Source organism: Xyrauchen texanus, chromosome 44 (genome assembly GCF_025860055.1).
Source record: "Xyrauchen texanus isolate HMW12.3.18 chromosome 44, RBS_HiC_50CHRs, whole genome shotgun sequence".
Taxonomy (NCBI): Eukaryota; Metazoa; Chordata; class Actinopteri; order Cypriniformes; family Catostomidae; genus Xyrauchen; species Xyrauchen texanus.
In genome coordinates this window covers 11,383,711-11,401,677 of record NC_068319.1, presented here as the reverse complement: position 1 = coordinate 11,401,677, position 17,967 = coordinate 11,383,711, and the positions used below count along the sequence as shown (strand labels likewise).

At 37.4% G+C, this 17,967-nt stretch overlaps 3 protein-coding genes across 4 annotated transcripts in view; 2 read left to right on the top strand and 1 right to left on the bottom strand.

Annotated features, from left to right (window-relative positions):
• LOC127636477 (zinc finger and BTB domain-containing protein 21-like) overlaps positions 1-8,492 on the top strand; it is a 203,291-nt gene extending 194,799 nt beyond the window's left edge. Inside the window, exons 1-2 of one of the 2 annotated variants that reach the window (XM_052116949.1) lie at positions 2,920-3,015; positions 4,106-8,492. In XM_052116949.1, coding sequence (XP_051972909.1) covers positions 4,111-7,185 — 3,075 coding nt within the window. In that variant the 5' untranslated portion in view covers positions 2,920-3,015; positions 4,106-4,110 and the 3' untranslated portion in view covers positions 7,186-8,492. Of the gene's footprint in view, positions 1-2,919; positions 3,016-4,105 lie in introns of those variants that run through there. The other variant, XM_052116950.1, reaches the window with a different exon arrangement.
• A 1,460-nt stretch (positions 8,493-9,952) lies between these two features.
• On the bottom strand, positions 9,953-11,582 carry atg101 (autophagy related 101). The gene is made up of 3 exons (XM_052116958.1): positions 11,353-11,582; positions 10,848-11,121; positions 9,953-10,677 (listed from the first exon to the last, which is right to left on the bottom strand). Exons 2-3 carry the CDS (start codon positions 11,097-11,099, stop codon positions 10,273-10,275), a joined length of 657 nt encoding a protein of 218 aa, XP_051972918.1. The 5' UTR covers positions 11,100-11,121; positions 11,353-11,582; the 3' UTR covers positions 9,953-10,272.
• A 445-nt stretch (positions 11,583-12,027) lies between these two features.
• rad51c (RAD51 paralog C) lies at positions 12,028-16,118 on the top strand. The gene is given in 7 exon segments (XM_052116817.1): positions 12,028-12,067; positions 13,478-13,649; positions 13,651-13,683; positions 13,685-13,735; positions 14,043-14,193; positions 14,356-14,484; positions 15,530-16,118. Coding segments are annotated over 7 exon segments (705 nt in total). The 3' UTR covers positions 15,659-16,118.
• The last annotated feature ends 1,849 nt before the right edge of the window (positions 16,119-17,967 follow it).

Here is a 17,967-nt window from a genome sequence, read left to right as displayed (position 1 = left end):
ATACTATATGAGCCAGATACAGAAATAGACACGCATACAAAGACACATGGACACTAGATTATCAGCACCCAGACTGGCATTTAGATGAATCTAGCAGCTAATTAATGTGGTGTGAAAAATAGCCTGATTAAAGAATGTCACTGTTATGCGCTCAGTGAGTGACTTATGTGTTGTCACGTAGGGAACAAGGGAGCACACTGTACTGTGTACTTGAGAGAAACTACTGAGAGTAAAAATGGAAATGGCAATTTAAATGAGTGAGATTTACTGGGTTTCCACACCTCTTGACCAATGAATTTCTATGGGTTTTCCAGTAATTTATTGATTTTTAAAAATATATAGAGAAAATTCCTCTAAAACCATCGGTACCCAAGTAATAGTCTTGAAACTTGCCTCATTTAGTTTCACTTTCACATGAGTTAACATGACTTGTGTACCTACAGGTGAACACCAATGAAGTCCTCCCTTAGGAAGATATTATGAGTACAATCTCCCATGACTCTGTGCAAACTTTATTAATCATGACATTTTAATTGGTTTCAGTGGGAACGAGTCCAGATCTTCTAGAATGATGTGCCATAATGATTTATTTTCCCTTGATAAGGGTGCTTTCATCATCTTCAAAGTTACCTATATAAATACATCATGGTTGTTGAATGAAATTACAGAGCAAGAAAGCAATTTAAATAATTATTTAGATTAGATTTTGTTTTCCAGAATGTCCCCAGAATAGAGCCTTAAGGTTCTCTTTTTTTGGTTAGACAGGATATCGTTTTATTTTTACAGAAATAGAATCTTTATTTTTGATTGTGCATAATGGTTTCGCCACGGTCCCCTAACGTGTTTGAAACATACAAAGAGTGTTCCTAGAACAGTAGGAGTTGGTACCCCACAGAATAGGCAAATAGTAACCATTAATTGGGATATTTGTGCTGCAAAAATTATTTAAAGTTTTTCAAATCCTGATGATTAATTTTATCCCAGCAGTGGCTAACAAAGAGCATCTTGTGAACTTCAATGGATGCAAAGAAATCTGAACAGCCCCAATAATTATAAACAGAGGATTAAAGCAATATTCCTGATTCCAGATTCATTACAATTAAGCTCAATCGACAGCATTTGTGGCATAATGTTGATTACCACAAAAATCATTTTGACTTCGAAAAGCAAAAATCTAGGTTTTAGTGAGGTATTTAAAATGGAAGTGAATGGCTGCTTTTATGGAGGAATTAAAGGGTAATAAATAATTTAGAGGGTTTAAATAATTTTATATAAAAACACTTACATTAATTCTTCTGTTAAAACTAATGTATTATTTGAGCTGTTGTGTGGTTAAAATCCTAATTTTACAGTCAATTTAAGGTTTGCTGATATTACATCATCATGGCAAGTATGTTGTAAAATTGGATATAACCGTAGTGCCCCCTACCCGCTTAGGTGTGTATTTCCAAAGCTCTGTTGGGGTGGAGCAGTTTCAATTACTTTGCGTGTCCCGACTATATATAAAATTCTACTCTGGTACCACTATTATTATATTGCCACAGAAATATAAAGAAAATTGCAAAAGGGGGCCTGGGTAGCTCAGTGAGTATTGACGCTGACTACCACCCCTGGAGTTGTGAGTTCAAATTCAGGTTGTGCTGAGTGACTCCAGCCAGGGTTCCTAAGCAACCAATTGGCCCGGTTGCTAGGGAGGGTACAGTCACATGGGGTAACCTCCTCATTGTCGCTATAATGTGGTTCTCATTCTCGGTGGGACATGTGGTGAGTTGTGCATAAATACCACGGAGATTAGTGTGGGTCTCCATATGTGTTATGTCTCTGCGGTAACGCGCTCAACAAGTCACGTGATAAGATACGCGGATTGACGTCTCAGACACGGAGGCAACTGAGATTCATCCGCCACCCGGAATAAGTCAAGTCACTACGCGACCATGAGGACTTATAGCACATTGGGAATTGGGCATTCCAAATTAGGGAGAAAAAGGGAGAAAGAAAACAACAACAAAAAAAAAAAAACAGAGAAGTGGTGCATTCAAACATTCATTCACACTTTAAGAAATCAGAATTTATGCATTTTTAAAACTGTTTTATAAATATATATTTGAAGTCAAAGAATAATCTTTAATATTCTGGGTGGTCCTTGGTCTAGTTCTGGCACACCTGTGGCTACGCCACTGTTTTGAACCCATACGCACAGTAATAAAAACATTAATGAAAACAGTATTAATTTAAGCAGTCTCTTTACTGTGTCTATAGCTGTACACAAATAAGAATAAAAGGAAATTATTCTCAGAATGTTTTTAAATGTATCTGAACATATGTGTGTGTGTGTGTGTGTGTGTGTGTGTGTGTGTGTGTGTGTGTGTGTGTGTGTGTGTGTGTAGACTTCTCTATAGTGACTTTACTTTTAATTGGGGTTACATAAAAAAGGTTATTAAGTGATTTTATTACTCTAAAATCATATTAACACGCATTTTGTTTACAACTTGTGGCTATTTTTTTGAAACAGTGAATATTTTAACGTTTACAGATTGGCCTCATTCACTTCCATTGAAAGTGCCTCACTGCAACCCACTTCTCTTTTTTTATTAAAAGGAAGGATGAGGCAAAATATTTTTTGTGGTTATCAAAATTATGCCACAAATGCTGTCGATTGAGCTTGACTTGTAATGAACCTGGAATATTCCTTTAAATAACAAATACATGCTGGTTAATTTATAGCATTTTCATATACAAATGAAATGAAGACTGTCCCTTTAGTAAGTTTGTGAATAAGCGCGAACTCTACTCATCCACTCCTACTCATCATTTCCTCCGTAAACGCCCACTGTCTGTACAGCAGCCAGTCAGAGCGCAGCACACGTGACGAGCGTTCTTAGCGATGACCTCATCCCTGGAGTGGGATGACGTCAAAGACAAGATGGATGGAATCACGACTGCCTCACGCTCAACGCAACTCTGAAACAAAGTCCTGTGTCGGAGCTAAGCGGTGTCCACAGCCAGCAAACTAGAGTGAGTTTAAATCCTGAACAACTTTACTTCGACGTCATAGCGAAAGAGTCGAATCTTGCTTTGGTAAAATAGTATTTTCTGACGTAACGCACTAGGAGGATTTTCTCCCTCTCTTTCCTGATATAAGTGGCTGCTCTCAGCCTGTTGTGCAGGATGCGACGTCTGCGCAGACGGTGACAGCAGAGGATGTGTTTGCACAGACGCGTGTTCTAATAATTTAATTTGCTATTTTGCGTTTAGGAAAGAAATGCAACTAGTGAATGTATTTTGTGGTGTTTGCTAATATGGTCACGGGTTGGCACCGCTGAATCAACATACGGTCTTTCTTTGTAATGTGACAAAGAAGGAATATAGAAGATATAGAGGAAGGAGTTGATTTCGGAATTAATCGGCGGGATAATTATCTTTTAAAAACAATAATCACGCCTCGTTTTCATAAGAAATTCGTTTTCTAAACAACGGCAACACACGTTAGACATGATGTAATCGGCGCTCGTTCTGCGCATGCATTGACGCTGTAAAGGCCCTATCCTTTTTTTTTTAAAGACTTCTATTTGCTCATTAGAATTTAACAGTTTTCCGTTTTTGTTTTAACCTTGTTCAGATGATAAATTTGTTTAAGCTTGTTTGCTGTCATGACTTGTTTACTTTAACAACTGTTAACATATGCCACGTTTTTTTTTATTTTTTATATTGCCAATACTTTAATAGTGTTTGTGTTTAAAGGCATGTTGAACCTAAAATGAAAATTCTGTCATCATTTATTCATCCTCTAATATCGTTCCAAACGTGTATGACTTTCATTCTAGATGTTAGGCAGGATGTTATTCTCTTTCATTATCTTATGCAATGAAAGTGAGTGGCAAATGTCATTTTGGCTAACATCTCCTTTTCTGTTCCATGTAAGAAAGAATGTAATTCATGTTTGAAACAACACGACAGAACATATAGGCTAGTATTTACAGAAAATATATGATCCTGCAATAATATTTGATCTGTTATCTTTGTAACCAAATTGTTTTTTTTAATGCAGTATACTGAATTTGAAATGCCACTAAATCTTTATTCTTTTCTTTACTCTTCTACAAAGCTAAAATGGAGAGCCTGGTGCACTACTGTAACCATGCCCATGGTATATCACTGCTGGGTGCCCTCAACGAGCAAAGGTTAAGGGGCCAGCTATGTGATGTTGTCTTGATAGTGGGTGACCAACAGTACCAGGCCCATAAAAGCGTCCTCGCATCCTGTAGTGAGTATTTCCAGTCTGTATTCTCCCAGAAGGACATAGAGAACAGTTCCACCATTCAACTCAACTTCTGCGAGCCTGATTCTTTTGAGATTGTGCTAAACTACATCTACTCATCATCTCTGTTTGTGGAGAAATGCAGCTTGGCAGCCATACAGGAGCTGGGATATAGCCTTGGCATTCCCTTTCTAACCAACATCATGTCCATAAGACCTCAGGCATCATTCTGTGTGTCAAGAAAACGCATATCGTTGTCAGAGGAGGATGATGGTGCTTATCAAAAGAGAAGTGTTATTGTACATCAAGGTCAAGATGATCAGCCTGACATGGATTTGTTTCCTAGAAGAAGTCTTCAGGGAAGACCATTTAAACAGGCCACAGCAATGATCTCAGAGCAGCCCTCACACGCACATGATTTCAGTGATCAGAGTCACTCAGGACATGTCAAACCAAATAAAAAAGAGTCTAACAGTACCTTCATTAGAGGACATTCAAACAAAAACCCAGTTGACTGCAAATCTATCATCTCCTCTCCAACATCCATATTGAGACATCGAACTGAATACCGACCACCATCTATGCGACCACAACTAACGTCTTCAGTTTCTTTCAGCGAGTCTGTACAGCATTCTAGTTTACAGTCAGACCAACCTGACGACTCGATAGAAGACAGAATGGAGTCTTTGCATGATTCGAAACCAGCAGTAGAACATCAAGGTCCACACAACCAAACCATAGATCGCAGTGGGCCACTTATCAAAAGTCTGCTACGCAGATCCTTGTCCATGGATAGTCCGGTTCCGGTTTTCTCTCCAGCCCTGGAGCTGAAGGACTCGCAAAGTCTGAAACAGTCTGTGGTGAAGTTAATGACAGCAACAGGAAGGTCACCGTCGTCTGAAAGTGAGGATCAGGTGTTGAAAGAAATACCACTTCTTCTCAGGTCGAGACAACGGAACATATATGAGACGGAAGGCACTCAGACGCCTCCACTAAGAATTAAAACGGAGCCCAGCAGTCCTCTCGCAGACCCTTCTGAAATTGTTCGCATCACTGTTGGAGATAATTTTCCTGTCAATTTTAAAGACTTTCAGGCCAACTATGACAAAGGCCCCAGAGGATATTTCACTCCCTCGATGAAGAGGAAGAATAAGATGGACGGTGGTTACATGCCCTTTAAGAGAAACAGGCCTGTTAATGAACATCACGTCTTGCATCAGGACAGTACGTTCAATGAGGGACCTTACAATTCTAACAAGGACAGTCGCAACGAGGAACCTGGAGAACTTAGGCCAAACAAAATGTTTAAATGCTGGACCTGCCTGAAGGTTTTCAGGTCGAATGCAGGTCTTTATCGCCACGTGAACATGTATCACAACCCAGAGAAGCAGTATGCTTGTGACATCTGTCACAAACGGTTTCACACCAACTTCAAAGTCTGGACACACTGCCAAACTCAGCATGGCGTGGTGCAAAATCCTGCACCCTCCTCCAGTTCCTATTCCGTTCTGGATGAGAAATTTCAAAGAAAACTGATCGATATTGTCAGAGAACGTGAGATAAAGAAGGCTTTGATCATGAAGCTCCGGAGAAACCAGCAAGGCCTGCAGTCACAACCCTTTGGCAGGAAATCAAGGCGATCAAAATCATATGGATGCCCGTTTTGTGGCAAAATGTTCCATTTCCAGTCACAATTAAAGCTCCACATGAAGGGACACTCTGGTGAGACAGCCGACCTTGACCCAGATTCTAAGAGAGATCTTCAATACGAACAGCAGCAGTTGGTGAATCTTAAAGAGAACCAAGACCTTGATGTCTTTTCTTGTCGGCTTTGCAATGAGAAACTGCCTTCTCTAACTGAATTGGAAGACCATGAGAGTGCATGCAGGTATTCTACTGTTTGCCCATATTGTGGCCTCCGATTCTCAAACACACTTGTCAAGAAAGACCACGAAGCTCACTGCAAGTACAAAAAGCTGACCTGCCTTGAATGCATGCGCACATTTAAGTCCTCTTTCAGTATATGGCGCCATCAGGTCGAAGTTCACAATCAGAATATGATGACCGTGAAAGAGCAGCTGACTCTTGGTATTCAGGAAAGCAATCACGATGAATCATCTGATGTTCTCGGAGTTCCACCTCCTCCTCAGGGCTCGATGCATGAAACCAGAGAGGATGTGGTGTACAGCGACTCATCAGTTACACCCATGTTTGATTCTGAAGACTCATCATCTTATGTCCCTGAGGACTTGAGTCAAGGAGAGCTGCAGGTGAAAGAGGAACCTCAAGAGGAAGCTGTGTCAGCCAAGGATAACATGAGTGCAACCTCTATTGGATCGGAGGAGCCAGGTGTGTGGCCATGTGAAAAGTGTGGGAAGCTTTTCAGCTCCCACAAAGACCTGGAACGACATCAAGAACTGCTTTGTCACATCAAACCCTTCATCTGTCACATATGTCACAAAGCATTCAGGACCAACTTCCGTCTCTGGAGCCATTACCAGTCCCATATGTCTGCATCTGAAGAGCCAGGCATGAGAGAGATTGATAGACTTACGTCTTCTCCGTCACCTTCTCCACCTCTCACGATTGCTGGCCCAGAACCTCCAACTTCTCAAGCATCTCCTATCAAAGTGAGCCAATCTGGGGTGGCTGCCTCAGAGGAGGAGCCCAGAGGCTCCATGTCACCATCAACCAGACTCAAGAAGCCAGACCAAGACAAGGCTGGTGATGATGAACCTGGAGAACAATGTCATGCCAAGTCTGACACCACAGACAAAGCTATTACACCTCAGGAATCCGACACACTATTTTACCATGCCCCGACCCTCTCTGCGCTTGCCTTTAAAAGGCAGTACATGTGTAAATTCTGTCACAGGACATTTAAGACGGCATTCAGTCTATGGAGTCATGAACAGAGCCATACATAAGAGCCCTATTTGCAGAGTTGCACTTTTGCCATAGTTTCTGCTTAAAAATATAGTTAATCAATACAAATTAAGAACATTTGGTCATCATTTACCCTCAGCATGATAGTGTCATTGACAATTTACGTTGCATAATTTTTCCATACAGTACATGCTTCCTGTTCCACAGACGGAAGAACGTCAAAATTGGTTTGGAAAAAATATTAGTGATCAAATGATGAAAGAATTTTCATTTCGTTTGAGCTATCCCTTTAAAGGACTTAAAATCACATGATTCATATTGGGATACACTTTTTTTTCAGGTTTGTCAAACCCAGGGATATATGGATAGCATTTGATCATAGTTAATATTACATTTTTCATTAAATAGTATTCAGATTGTCAAGTCAAATGCATCTTGGACTGCGTGGCCAAGTGATGCAGAAATTTGTTTTCTAAATCATTATTCATACATACCCTGTATTGTTTATTTATAATTATTATATTACATTTACTTTTCTGGCACCAATGATCAAGAAAGAGAGACTGTTATAATGATTTTTTTTAATTTGATTTTAAATCTATTATTTTTAAAATCAACGTTTACATTTTGTTTTGCAGAAGACATACCGATAATCCACCTCTCTTGTTTTAGTGGCCTTTTTGCAGTTATTTAGCACTTTCAAGCAATTCCAAATAAAGTTTTTCTCTATTAAAAGCACATGATGGTGCAGACAGAAATGGCTCCTAAATGCAGCATTTCAGTTACAAGTCAGCCAAAAATTCCATTAAGTTACTGAATCAACAAACGTCACTCTGAGCCATGAATCTCGTTGGACTTTGTCCACCAAAAAGATGGATCCATCTCTCATATTCCCTCTTTTCTGGCCTAAATTGAATAATCTTTAAGATTATTGTTTGCCTTATTTTAGTTTGGTAAAAAAATTTTTTATAAGAATAGGTATATAGGAAATAAACCCATTAAAATGATTGTATTACATCATTGACGTTAATTGAGAATATGTTATTTTGAAAAAGTTGTATGCTTAAAAGCAAAGTAAGCACTTTGAAACTAGCCTGATTTAAGATGTGTTAAAACCACATTAAAGCAAAAATTAAAAGCAGACTGAAAGGGCAGATATTGAACTTGACAGTTAACTTTGTGAACATTCAAAGCGTGATGAAAACGTGTTTAATTTAAACTTTTAAGTTGTATTTTTCCTTTGAAGAATAATATGTGTTTTTGGCATTTGTGTAGATTTTCATGGTATGTCGTTTAGAGGTTGTGGATAAAATTCAGTGATTGTATTGAACAAAAAGAAGGCTTTATATGTACAAATAGCAGATTTGGAGTGATGTTCTACAAGCAGTTAGTGTGTGCTTGAAATATAGATCTTCTCATATTTGTGTTGTACAGGACATGCAGTATACGTGGGAATTAATTCTCACAAATGTGTAGAGATATTGGTTAAAGTAGAAACAATTGTATGAGCCTTAGGATTTTCACACTGTATCAGTACTGTATCAGTACATTTTGAGCTTCACCACGGTGAATGCTCATCTTACCAGAACTCAGTACTCCGTGATTAATTATGTCTTTGATGCAATGACGTCAAATTTTTGGACATTCCCGATGTTCAGTGGACCTTATGTGTGACAATATCACCAAGAGGAGACCTTTATTATGAAATGTTACAGCACAAAAGCAGTAATGTTATTCCTTGATTATTTTTTTCTTTATATTTGTAAGTGTTTGAAATGCTAATGAATTAAGGAGAAGTCTGCTTCCCTTACATTAGGGGATGTTTGGCTTATCAAGCTTGTGGCCTTTGTTAAGCACAAAAAAAATATATATATATATATTATAATATAGAAATGTTGCTTGCTCTTTGCATTTCTCATCAGCTTCTGTCATGTATTCTTTGTTTTGATGGATAAAATTGTAATACATTCCTTTTGATAATTTTCCCAGTGCATTGATCATATAATAAGTTAGCTATTTCCAAGGAGAGGATATCTGGTTTATTTTGCATTTGTCCCCAGTATTAAAATACACTATATCAGCTTTCTGTTTAGGATAAAAACAAATTGAAAAGTTGTACAGTATTGAACAACGTGAGGGCGAATAAATGATGACAGATTTGTCATTTTTAGGTTAAATATCTATTTAATGTGGTTAAATGAATTATTGAAAGACATTGAATGAACAGGGATGAAAGAACATATTTTAATCCTCAAAACATTTTTATGGTCTTTGTTTAACTTTGTATGATATTTTCTCGGTTTTATGAAAAGTATATCTTTTGGTATTCCTGTGGTATCACTGCAATAACTAATATTTGTAAGCACTTGAATTGTTCTAATGTGGCTTTAAAAACTGTATCAGTTTTTGTGTTAAAGCGTTTTTCTACCATTTTCTGTGCTTGCTTTCTAAAATAAATATAAATAATGTGCACGAGAATGTTTTTATTCTGCATCCCCTGATTTGGAAAGATAATAAAGATGTTAAGTATTCACTCATTGAGCACTTTATTAGGAATAGAATATTAGGAATGCTGTGGTCCTAATAAAGTGCCCATCATGGCATCAAGGTTCAATGTGTTGTGGATTCTGAGATGCTATTCTGCTCAGTACAATAGTACAGAGGCCAACTGAATTCTTCAAAGTCTGCTGATGCAAAAATTAAAATGTTTTGCTTAAATTGATATGTAATTACAACATCCAATATTATCAACTTAAGACAAAGTCAATGATTAACAAATTAAAAAAACAACGATCTGATATAATCTGATACATGAGTGTACGTTATTTGATTTTATTTTTTTTTAAATAATAAAAGAAACATGAGTACTTGTTTGAATTATTAGCCTTCCCAAACAGTGCAAAGATAGCGGACACCATTATTATACCCATTGTGTAGCGTTTTAAAAAAAACAAACAAAAAAAAACATTCAGGAGCAATTCAATCCTGACATCAATTTAGCAATAACTGAAATCATTTGTATTCAGATTGATGTGCAGTAACACATCAGATGTCATAAGTGTGTGAAATGTACATCATCGTCAAGGTTCAAGGAGCATCATGTTTCATCAGCAACATTGTCACAACCTTTATAATGCAAGAGTGTCTTTGATAAGTCTTCTCATGGTGGTGCTCACTGACGTCCCCAGGGAATCAGTGATCTGGTAAGTGATCTTGTACAGATACGGCTGGACATCTTTCAAACTCGTATCAAACACGTTATCAACCTCTGACTGTGTGGGCATCTTGGGAAGATACTCATGACGGTTGATCACTTCTACAATGTTGATGACCTTCTCGCCGAGCTTCTCGCCAACTTTCTCCCTGCATATCTGGCGCTCCTGTTCGTTGGCCAGGTTCACAACATTGACCTTGATGCTCCAAACCTCCCAAGGGATGCATTCATCTGAAAAGGGCCAGCGGGACTTCTTTTTCTGGTAGAACTCCAAAGAGATCTGTCCCATGCCATCACTCCCAGAATTCCCAAGAGCATCCTGTGAATAAATATGGATGTGGTTAAGTAATAACAACATTAATGCAGTTCTTCAAATACTGTGGTATGTGTACTATGGCCAGTCAAAAAAACAAAAAATCTATACCTATAAAAGTGTTGTTAATATCTCGTATGTGTAAAAACATAGAATTAATTATCAGTTTAATTTACCTTTAATTCAGCCACGGCCTTCCTGATAACCCTGTCGAGTTCATCAGAAGACACTCGCACGAATGTGAAGTCGATGAAGTCGCAGTCCACGTCCTGTGTTCCCACCGTGCCGATGGAGTACGTCCCCTCTTTCTTGTAGTGAAATTTCCCTGTACTGCGGTGCAGGAGGATCGTGTGCAGGAGGGCCAGCATGGCCTCATCAACCTGCCTACCTTCCACTGACACCTCCAGGACTTCTGATCGACAGTTCATGCTGATCTATACGGCTTGATAGCTGTCAAAACAAGGAGACTTTCTTATATCTGTTCTGAACTCAAATGTGACAGATATACATGGAGCTGGACACATTCAGCTGTTTCGATTCTAAAGGCCTTGATCTGTGTCACTTTAGACTCATTAATACTGTCTAAAAATCGAGGTTCCAATATAGTCTAGGACTAAACAATGTAATTGCGCAAATCAAATGTAATTTAGGGTGTTAAAACGGCGTTTATATAACGTTTACCTGGCGTATGACATATCGGTGTGCATAATGTTTTTTTTCTCGAGATGGGGAGCTCTTGATTTGTAAACATACGTCATATTTGTACGGAGCGAGATAAGGGATACATTTTGTTTGGCGTTTGAGTAAATGATAACCAAGCAATTCACCAATTGTATTATTTTTGGGGCCCAGAGTTTGAGGTAGACAATGTTTTATACCTACAATTATTGATTAAGTTTTAGTTAATTATTATGTATAATATAAAACTATATTTTTATTTAACCCTCAGAGAATAATGCATTGATATTGATTATCTGGCTACATCTTATGCACAGTAGCGCAATTTTAATTTTTTTTAAGGGAATTAATTATTTATATATCAAGGCCAAAATCGCCTATATTGATACTAATAGCGATACCTCTAATACAGTTATTTATTTATTTTTAGTTTCTAAGGATAGAATTGTAATTATTGCCATTTAATATTATATTTAAAAGCCATTACTTTTTATTTATTAAACTATAAATCATCAATATATTTGTTTTAATTATTTATTAACAACAGCTAATTTTTAATCGTTTAACAGATTTAATAATTTTAAATAAAAATCTATAATCTATTGAAAGATATCTGTGACTCCTTTGAGAAAGTAAAAAATAAAAGTCAGGTCAGGCCAGCCTCTCACTTGGAAAAACATGGTCAAGCTAGCCCCACATTATTTTGCGGTAAGAGCGCGTAAGAACTGATTTCAAAATAAAAGCGACCTTCCAGTGAACATAATTTCACATTCAGTCAGTCAGTCTGTCATTTATGAATGAATGAAAAAATAAATACAAATACATAAATAACTACATAAAATAAAATGAAGAAATATTAAACTATTTTAATAAAAAAAAATAATGCCTGCAAAATTAATAAAAACGTAATAAAGAGAATACGTTTCCAAAGACCATCTTACTTTTAAGCACCAAAATGACTGTGTCACTGAGAAACTTCTTGTTTCCAAAGAACAATTTCACTTCAGTATGATACTACACCACCTCTGAGTGTCACTCACACAATGTCAGGACTGTCTGATGCTGAATTCAACATCAGACTGCCCTGACATTGAGTTAGTGACATTCTGAGGTGGTGTAACATCATTCTGAAGTGAAATTGGTCTGTGTAAACAGGAAGTTTCTCAGTGACAGTCTGTCATTTAGGTACTTATGGTCTTTGGAAATGTAATCTTTATTATTAGAGAGGTGCAGCAGCCTTTGTGTGCGCACATGTTATGTTTATACATTTGTACAGAGATGATTTCACCTCTAAAGAAATAAATTGTGCCAAAAATGACCAAAAATAATTACTACAACAGCAATTGCTAGTGGGGTGGGACTGCCACTTTTGACCAGCCCCAACCAGTAAGTGACTGAATGTGAAAGTGAATGTGGAGATTTATAGTACAAAAGGACTTAAATATAGATCTCTTTCTCATCCACACCTATCATATCACTTCTGAAGATTTAAACACTGGAGCCTTATGGATTACTTTTATACTTTTACTTTTGGGCCTTCTGAGTTCTGGCCACCATTTACTTGCATTGTGAGGACCAACAGAGCTGAAATATTCTTTTAAAATTCTTAATTTGTGTTCTGCAGAACAAAGAAAGTCTCACACATCTGGGATGGCATGAGAGTGAGCAAATTATGAGACAATTTTTAATTTTTGGTGTAACTATCCCTATAAGAAATAATTTGTCTATTTTTGTTAGAATGATTAAAATGCTTGTGCTACTTAATGAAGCATAATGGTCTTTTTCCAACTGAGGCAATGAGTACACTTTCATTTTCTAAGTAACTTTATACTAACAAGTCAAATTTTGGTTTTAAAAATAACCAAAAAGGAACATATTTCTCCTCACATTCATCAATCTTTTGTTGTTTTGAAAGATGAAGGCTATTCCATGCACTTCTGTTTTGAAAGAATAAAACAAACTTGATCTAACCGGGACAGAGAGAGAAGTAGAGAACCCAGATGCACAAGGCATTTTACCATAATCACAACAATAATTATTTATTCAAGTCCTATTTTGAGCTGTAAATGGCAAAAACTACATCACTCTATTGAAAATAGAAATGCAAATACTTCAATAGAAAAGTAAGTTTCACAACATTTTGCTGGATGTGCAAAGGTACTTTTTTCTACAGAAGCAGGGATATCACAACAGGAGGCAGTGGAGGTGTTGAAGATTTTGCACCAGCAGAGGGCAGCCACAGAGAGCTTAACAGCACTGGATCTCCTGAACCAAGAGTGGGGTTTGGGGACATTTTGCTGTGTTGGATAATGCCCTTGGAGGGGAGTGCTTGTTGGAAGACCACTGACATCTGTGGAGCCCCTAGTGTCGGAAAGACTCAACTATGGTATGGGAATAAATTGAATAAAAAAATGATCTTGGATAGAAGCCATTGGTTGATTGCATTGAAATTGTCAGTGGAAAATGGTATATGTTAATACATTTTAGTAGCACCACAGAGACACAGTGTTTTCAGTTTTTTAGAAAATGATCCAATGAATTGCTTACTTATAGTTTTCCCTGAATATTAAGCTGGGATAGAAGAAAGTATTTTAACACAGAAAAAGATACATACTTCAGTTTTAACATTGTTTTAAAAGTGGTCTGTACTATAGGTGCCTTTGTAATTTTCATAATACTTTTATTTTTCAAAGCATGCAGTTGGCTGTGAATGTACAGATTCCAGTGTGTTTTGGAGGTCTGGGAGGAAAGGCACTGTATATAGACACAGAGGGAAGTTTCTCCACTGATATAGCGGAGGCAGCCACGCAGCATTGCACCTTGTTAGCAGAGGATGCAGGTATGGTCCAAAAAACTTTAAGATCTACAAGCCTAATAATGCTCACTATCATGCAACTAGTGGTTTAGGAATTTTCATTTATTTATGGGATTCTGTGTATTATATTCTGTTAGTCTCTACTGACATATTAACAAATAAATATGTCTTTGTTTTTCCTCTTGGAACAGAAAAAAGCCCTAGAGGAACTTATTGTAAAGAACATCTTTTCCAACATATTCCTGGTCTGTTGCCATGACTATGCAGAACTGTTAGCTGAGGTTTACCTCCTACCTGACTTCCTGGCTGAGCACCCTGAGGTAAAAAAAAAATCTAAATAAATAACATCAAAAGGACAAATCAGTCAAAACAATTATCCGACTGCTAATTACAGTGGCAAGAAAAAGTATGAAAACTCTTTGGAATCTCATCTTCATCATAGTCGCAAGTATAGACAAATACAATGTGCTTAAGCTAACAACACACAAACAATTATAATCTTTCATTTCTTTATTGAACACATCCCAGTAAACATTCACAGTGCTGTGGAAAAATTTAAGTGAACCCTTGGCAAACTTCAGGTGCACAGCAATGTTTTTGTTGGAAAGCAGTGGCTCCCTTCGTGGTGTCCTGCCATGGACACCATGCTTGTTTAATGTTTTCTATGTAGTAGACTCATGAACAGAGCTGTTAACCAATTCCAATGATTCCTTCACATCTTTACACACCATCATCAATCTAGGGTTCTTTTTTAACCTCATTGAGCATTCTGCAACGTATCCTTTGAGTAATCTTGGCTGTACGGCCACTTCTAGGGAAAGTAGCCACAATACTAAATCGTCTCCATTTATAGACAGTTTGTCTAAATGTGGACCGATTTAAGCTCTTTGAGATAGCTTTCTACTCCCTTTCCAGCTTTCTACAAAGCAACAATGCTTGATCATAGGTCTTCTGAGATCTTTTTTTTTGTTGCAAGGAATGGTCCACGTCAGCAGATGTTTGAGTGCTTTTTATAAGTCAAAGTATATCTAACCTACACCTCCAATCTCATTTCATTAATTGGATGCCAGGTTTGCCAACTCCTGACTCTAATAGCTTTTGTTGACATCATTAGCTTAGGGGATCACATACTTTTTTATCCTACACTGTGAGAGTTTGAATGATGTATTCAATATGTACAAAAGCAATACTTTGTGTGTTATTAGCTAAAAAGTTGGTTTGTTCATTATTGTAACTTTTGTGAAGAACAAACCAGATTTTAAGACACATTTATACATAAATGCAAGTAATTCCAAGGGTTTCACATACTTGTTCTTGCCACTGTGCATGCTCATAAATTGCACTTGTTATATTGTCCATTCACAGTTGCGGTAAGTAGTGATTGATAGCATTGCCTTCCCGTTCCGGCATGACTTTGAGGATCTTTCTCGAAGAACCCGCCTCCTGAACAGCCTTGCCCAGCAGCTCATACAATTGGCAATACAACACAGCTGAAACAAAGGACAATGAATAACAAACAGCCATTTTTAAACATAAAGCATTTAAAAATAAATGTATTTATTCAGAATAAACACATTTTGTAATTATGTTACTATGTGTCCCTAGGTTGTTACAAAAAAATTAATTAAATAGATTTACATTGAGGTGGGAGCTCAAAACATATTTAGGGACAATAATATCATAGAGACTTGAGCAGTAAGCAACTACCTAAAAAACCCACCTGAAACACCCTAGCAACCACATGGCAATGTAATTGGAACACTCTAGCATCATGGTGCCCAAATTTACACTGGCAAGCAACACTCACATAACTAGAATATAAAAATCTAGTTGTGTTTGAAGGTGTTTGTTTTGTGACAGTATGACTTAACTGCATTAGTCTTTTAGTCCACCCAACCTGACACAGCAAAATGTTGCTTTAGAAAGTAGCAGTCAACATCTGTGGTGTTTTTAGCCAAATGTATCTCCTGGAGAGAGATCGAGAGTGTTGCATAAACTCTTTACCCTTCACCTCGGTGGGTGATGGAATAAATCACTTTGAACAAGTAGCTTGCTTTGCCTTCTGTAACCAGACCTTATTCATAATGCATCCTACATACCTGCCAGTCTATTACTCTGTGGCAGCAGAGAGCATCTCCATCATGCTGTCTCCTCTTCTTCTTTCTTGCCATAAAGTTGAAGGTCTTCCCACTGGACAAACTGTTTAGCTTCACTGCATTTGAATTCCCATCTTGCTTTTTAAACTGAGCAGACAAGGTCTGAAAGAGGAAAACAATGTTTATTGCGTATTGAAAACAGTTTTAAATGTATTGTTCACCTGTCAACTCTCTATTTAGGCTTGCCTCGTACAAGTCCCTGAGTCAAATGGAGGCCACAATTCAGTATCAGATTATAGTAAGTTTAAAAGTACCAAATGGCTCCTAGGTAAAACGGCAAGCACTAACTAACTAACTAACTGACTAACTACATACATACATTAAATAAGGGATAGTTGTCATCAGTGGTTGAACGGTAATGGATTTTGCTGATACCGATAAGGTGGTGGAAAAGGCTGATAACAGACTAACCAGCCAATAGTTTTTTAAAATTGATTTATAGAAAAAAATAACTTAACTATGACAGGCACAGATATAGAGGTTATAAGAGTCTAAAATGAATAAAAACCCAGATCCAGTTTATTGTTCCACCAAACCCCAATAATAACCAGAAATAAATGAAGTTTAGCTGCATAAAGCGGGACCTTTAACTATAAATAAACCCAAAACCCATCAGGGACTCTTATTTAGAAATAACTGAGACTTGGCTCAGTTATAAGGCTCTATACTTAAGTAGGCTATTTACCAAATTAATCTTTTTATATTAGAGGTCGACCAATAGTGGATTTAGCTGATATCAATAAATAAGGTTATGGTAAAGGTGGATTTTATATATATATACACATACACATACATACACATACACAAAACAGTTAGTTCCATTCCTTTAATCTGATTGGACGAGAGACATTCCATGAGCACTGATGGTCTGACACCATCAGCACTCCGACATTTCACTGTGTGTATATCACTCCACTTGTGTTTGTGCCATTCTAAACTAAAGTGTAAGAGCAGTGCAGATGTGTTAAGAGCTACTGTTTGTCTTTTTTTAAATGTACTTTTTTTTTTTTACATTATATATGTTAGCCAGCAGGTGGTGGCAAAATATTATTAATTACACAAACTGAAGGTGCTTACCTCTTATCAGACTTTCCACATTGCAGTGGGCACAAAACGGTTTCTATAGTGAAAGACTCTTGCACTCAGGCTACTGTGAAATATGGAGAAATACCCCTGCTTGGACAGCTACTTTTCCACTGAGAAAGCTGATCTTCAGAAAGCTGACAGTATCTATGCTTGGGTGTGTTGACAGATGTTTCCACATGCTCCGTCTCTCTCTCTCTCTCTCACACACACACACACACACACACACACACACACACTCACACACATCCATCCATCTTTGTTTATAACTTGTTAGAAACAGCACAAGATACTATTTCTGGTATACTAATAAATGCTTGGACGCATCATTTGGTTTGAACCAGCAACGGCAGATTCTGATCTGTCACGTAATAAAGTACAGTGTAGTTCCTTGCACATATGCTGTTTTTATGATCGTTCTTAGTTTTTCCTAATTTTTTAAAATGTACTTGTTCATTGAACCATTGTATATAAGCAATATCACACTCGCAATCATGCTATATGGCCCTATGATTACCTATGGCACTCACCTGCGGCCGAGTCACAGCAGTGCTGATGTAGGGC

Excerpts from the sequence above, each read along its gene's own strand:
- atg101 (XM_052116958.1), bottom strand. The coding sequence starts at position 11,099 with ATGAACTGTCGATCAGAAGTCCTGGAGGTGTCAGTGGAAGGTAGGCAG. Across the intron at positions 10,678-10,847 it reads AGGCCGTGGCTGAATTAAAG|GATGCTCTTGGGAATTCTGG; the intron begins GTAAATTAAACT and ends ATTTATTCACAG.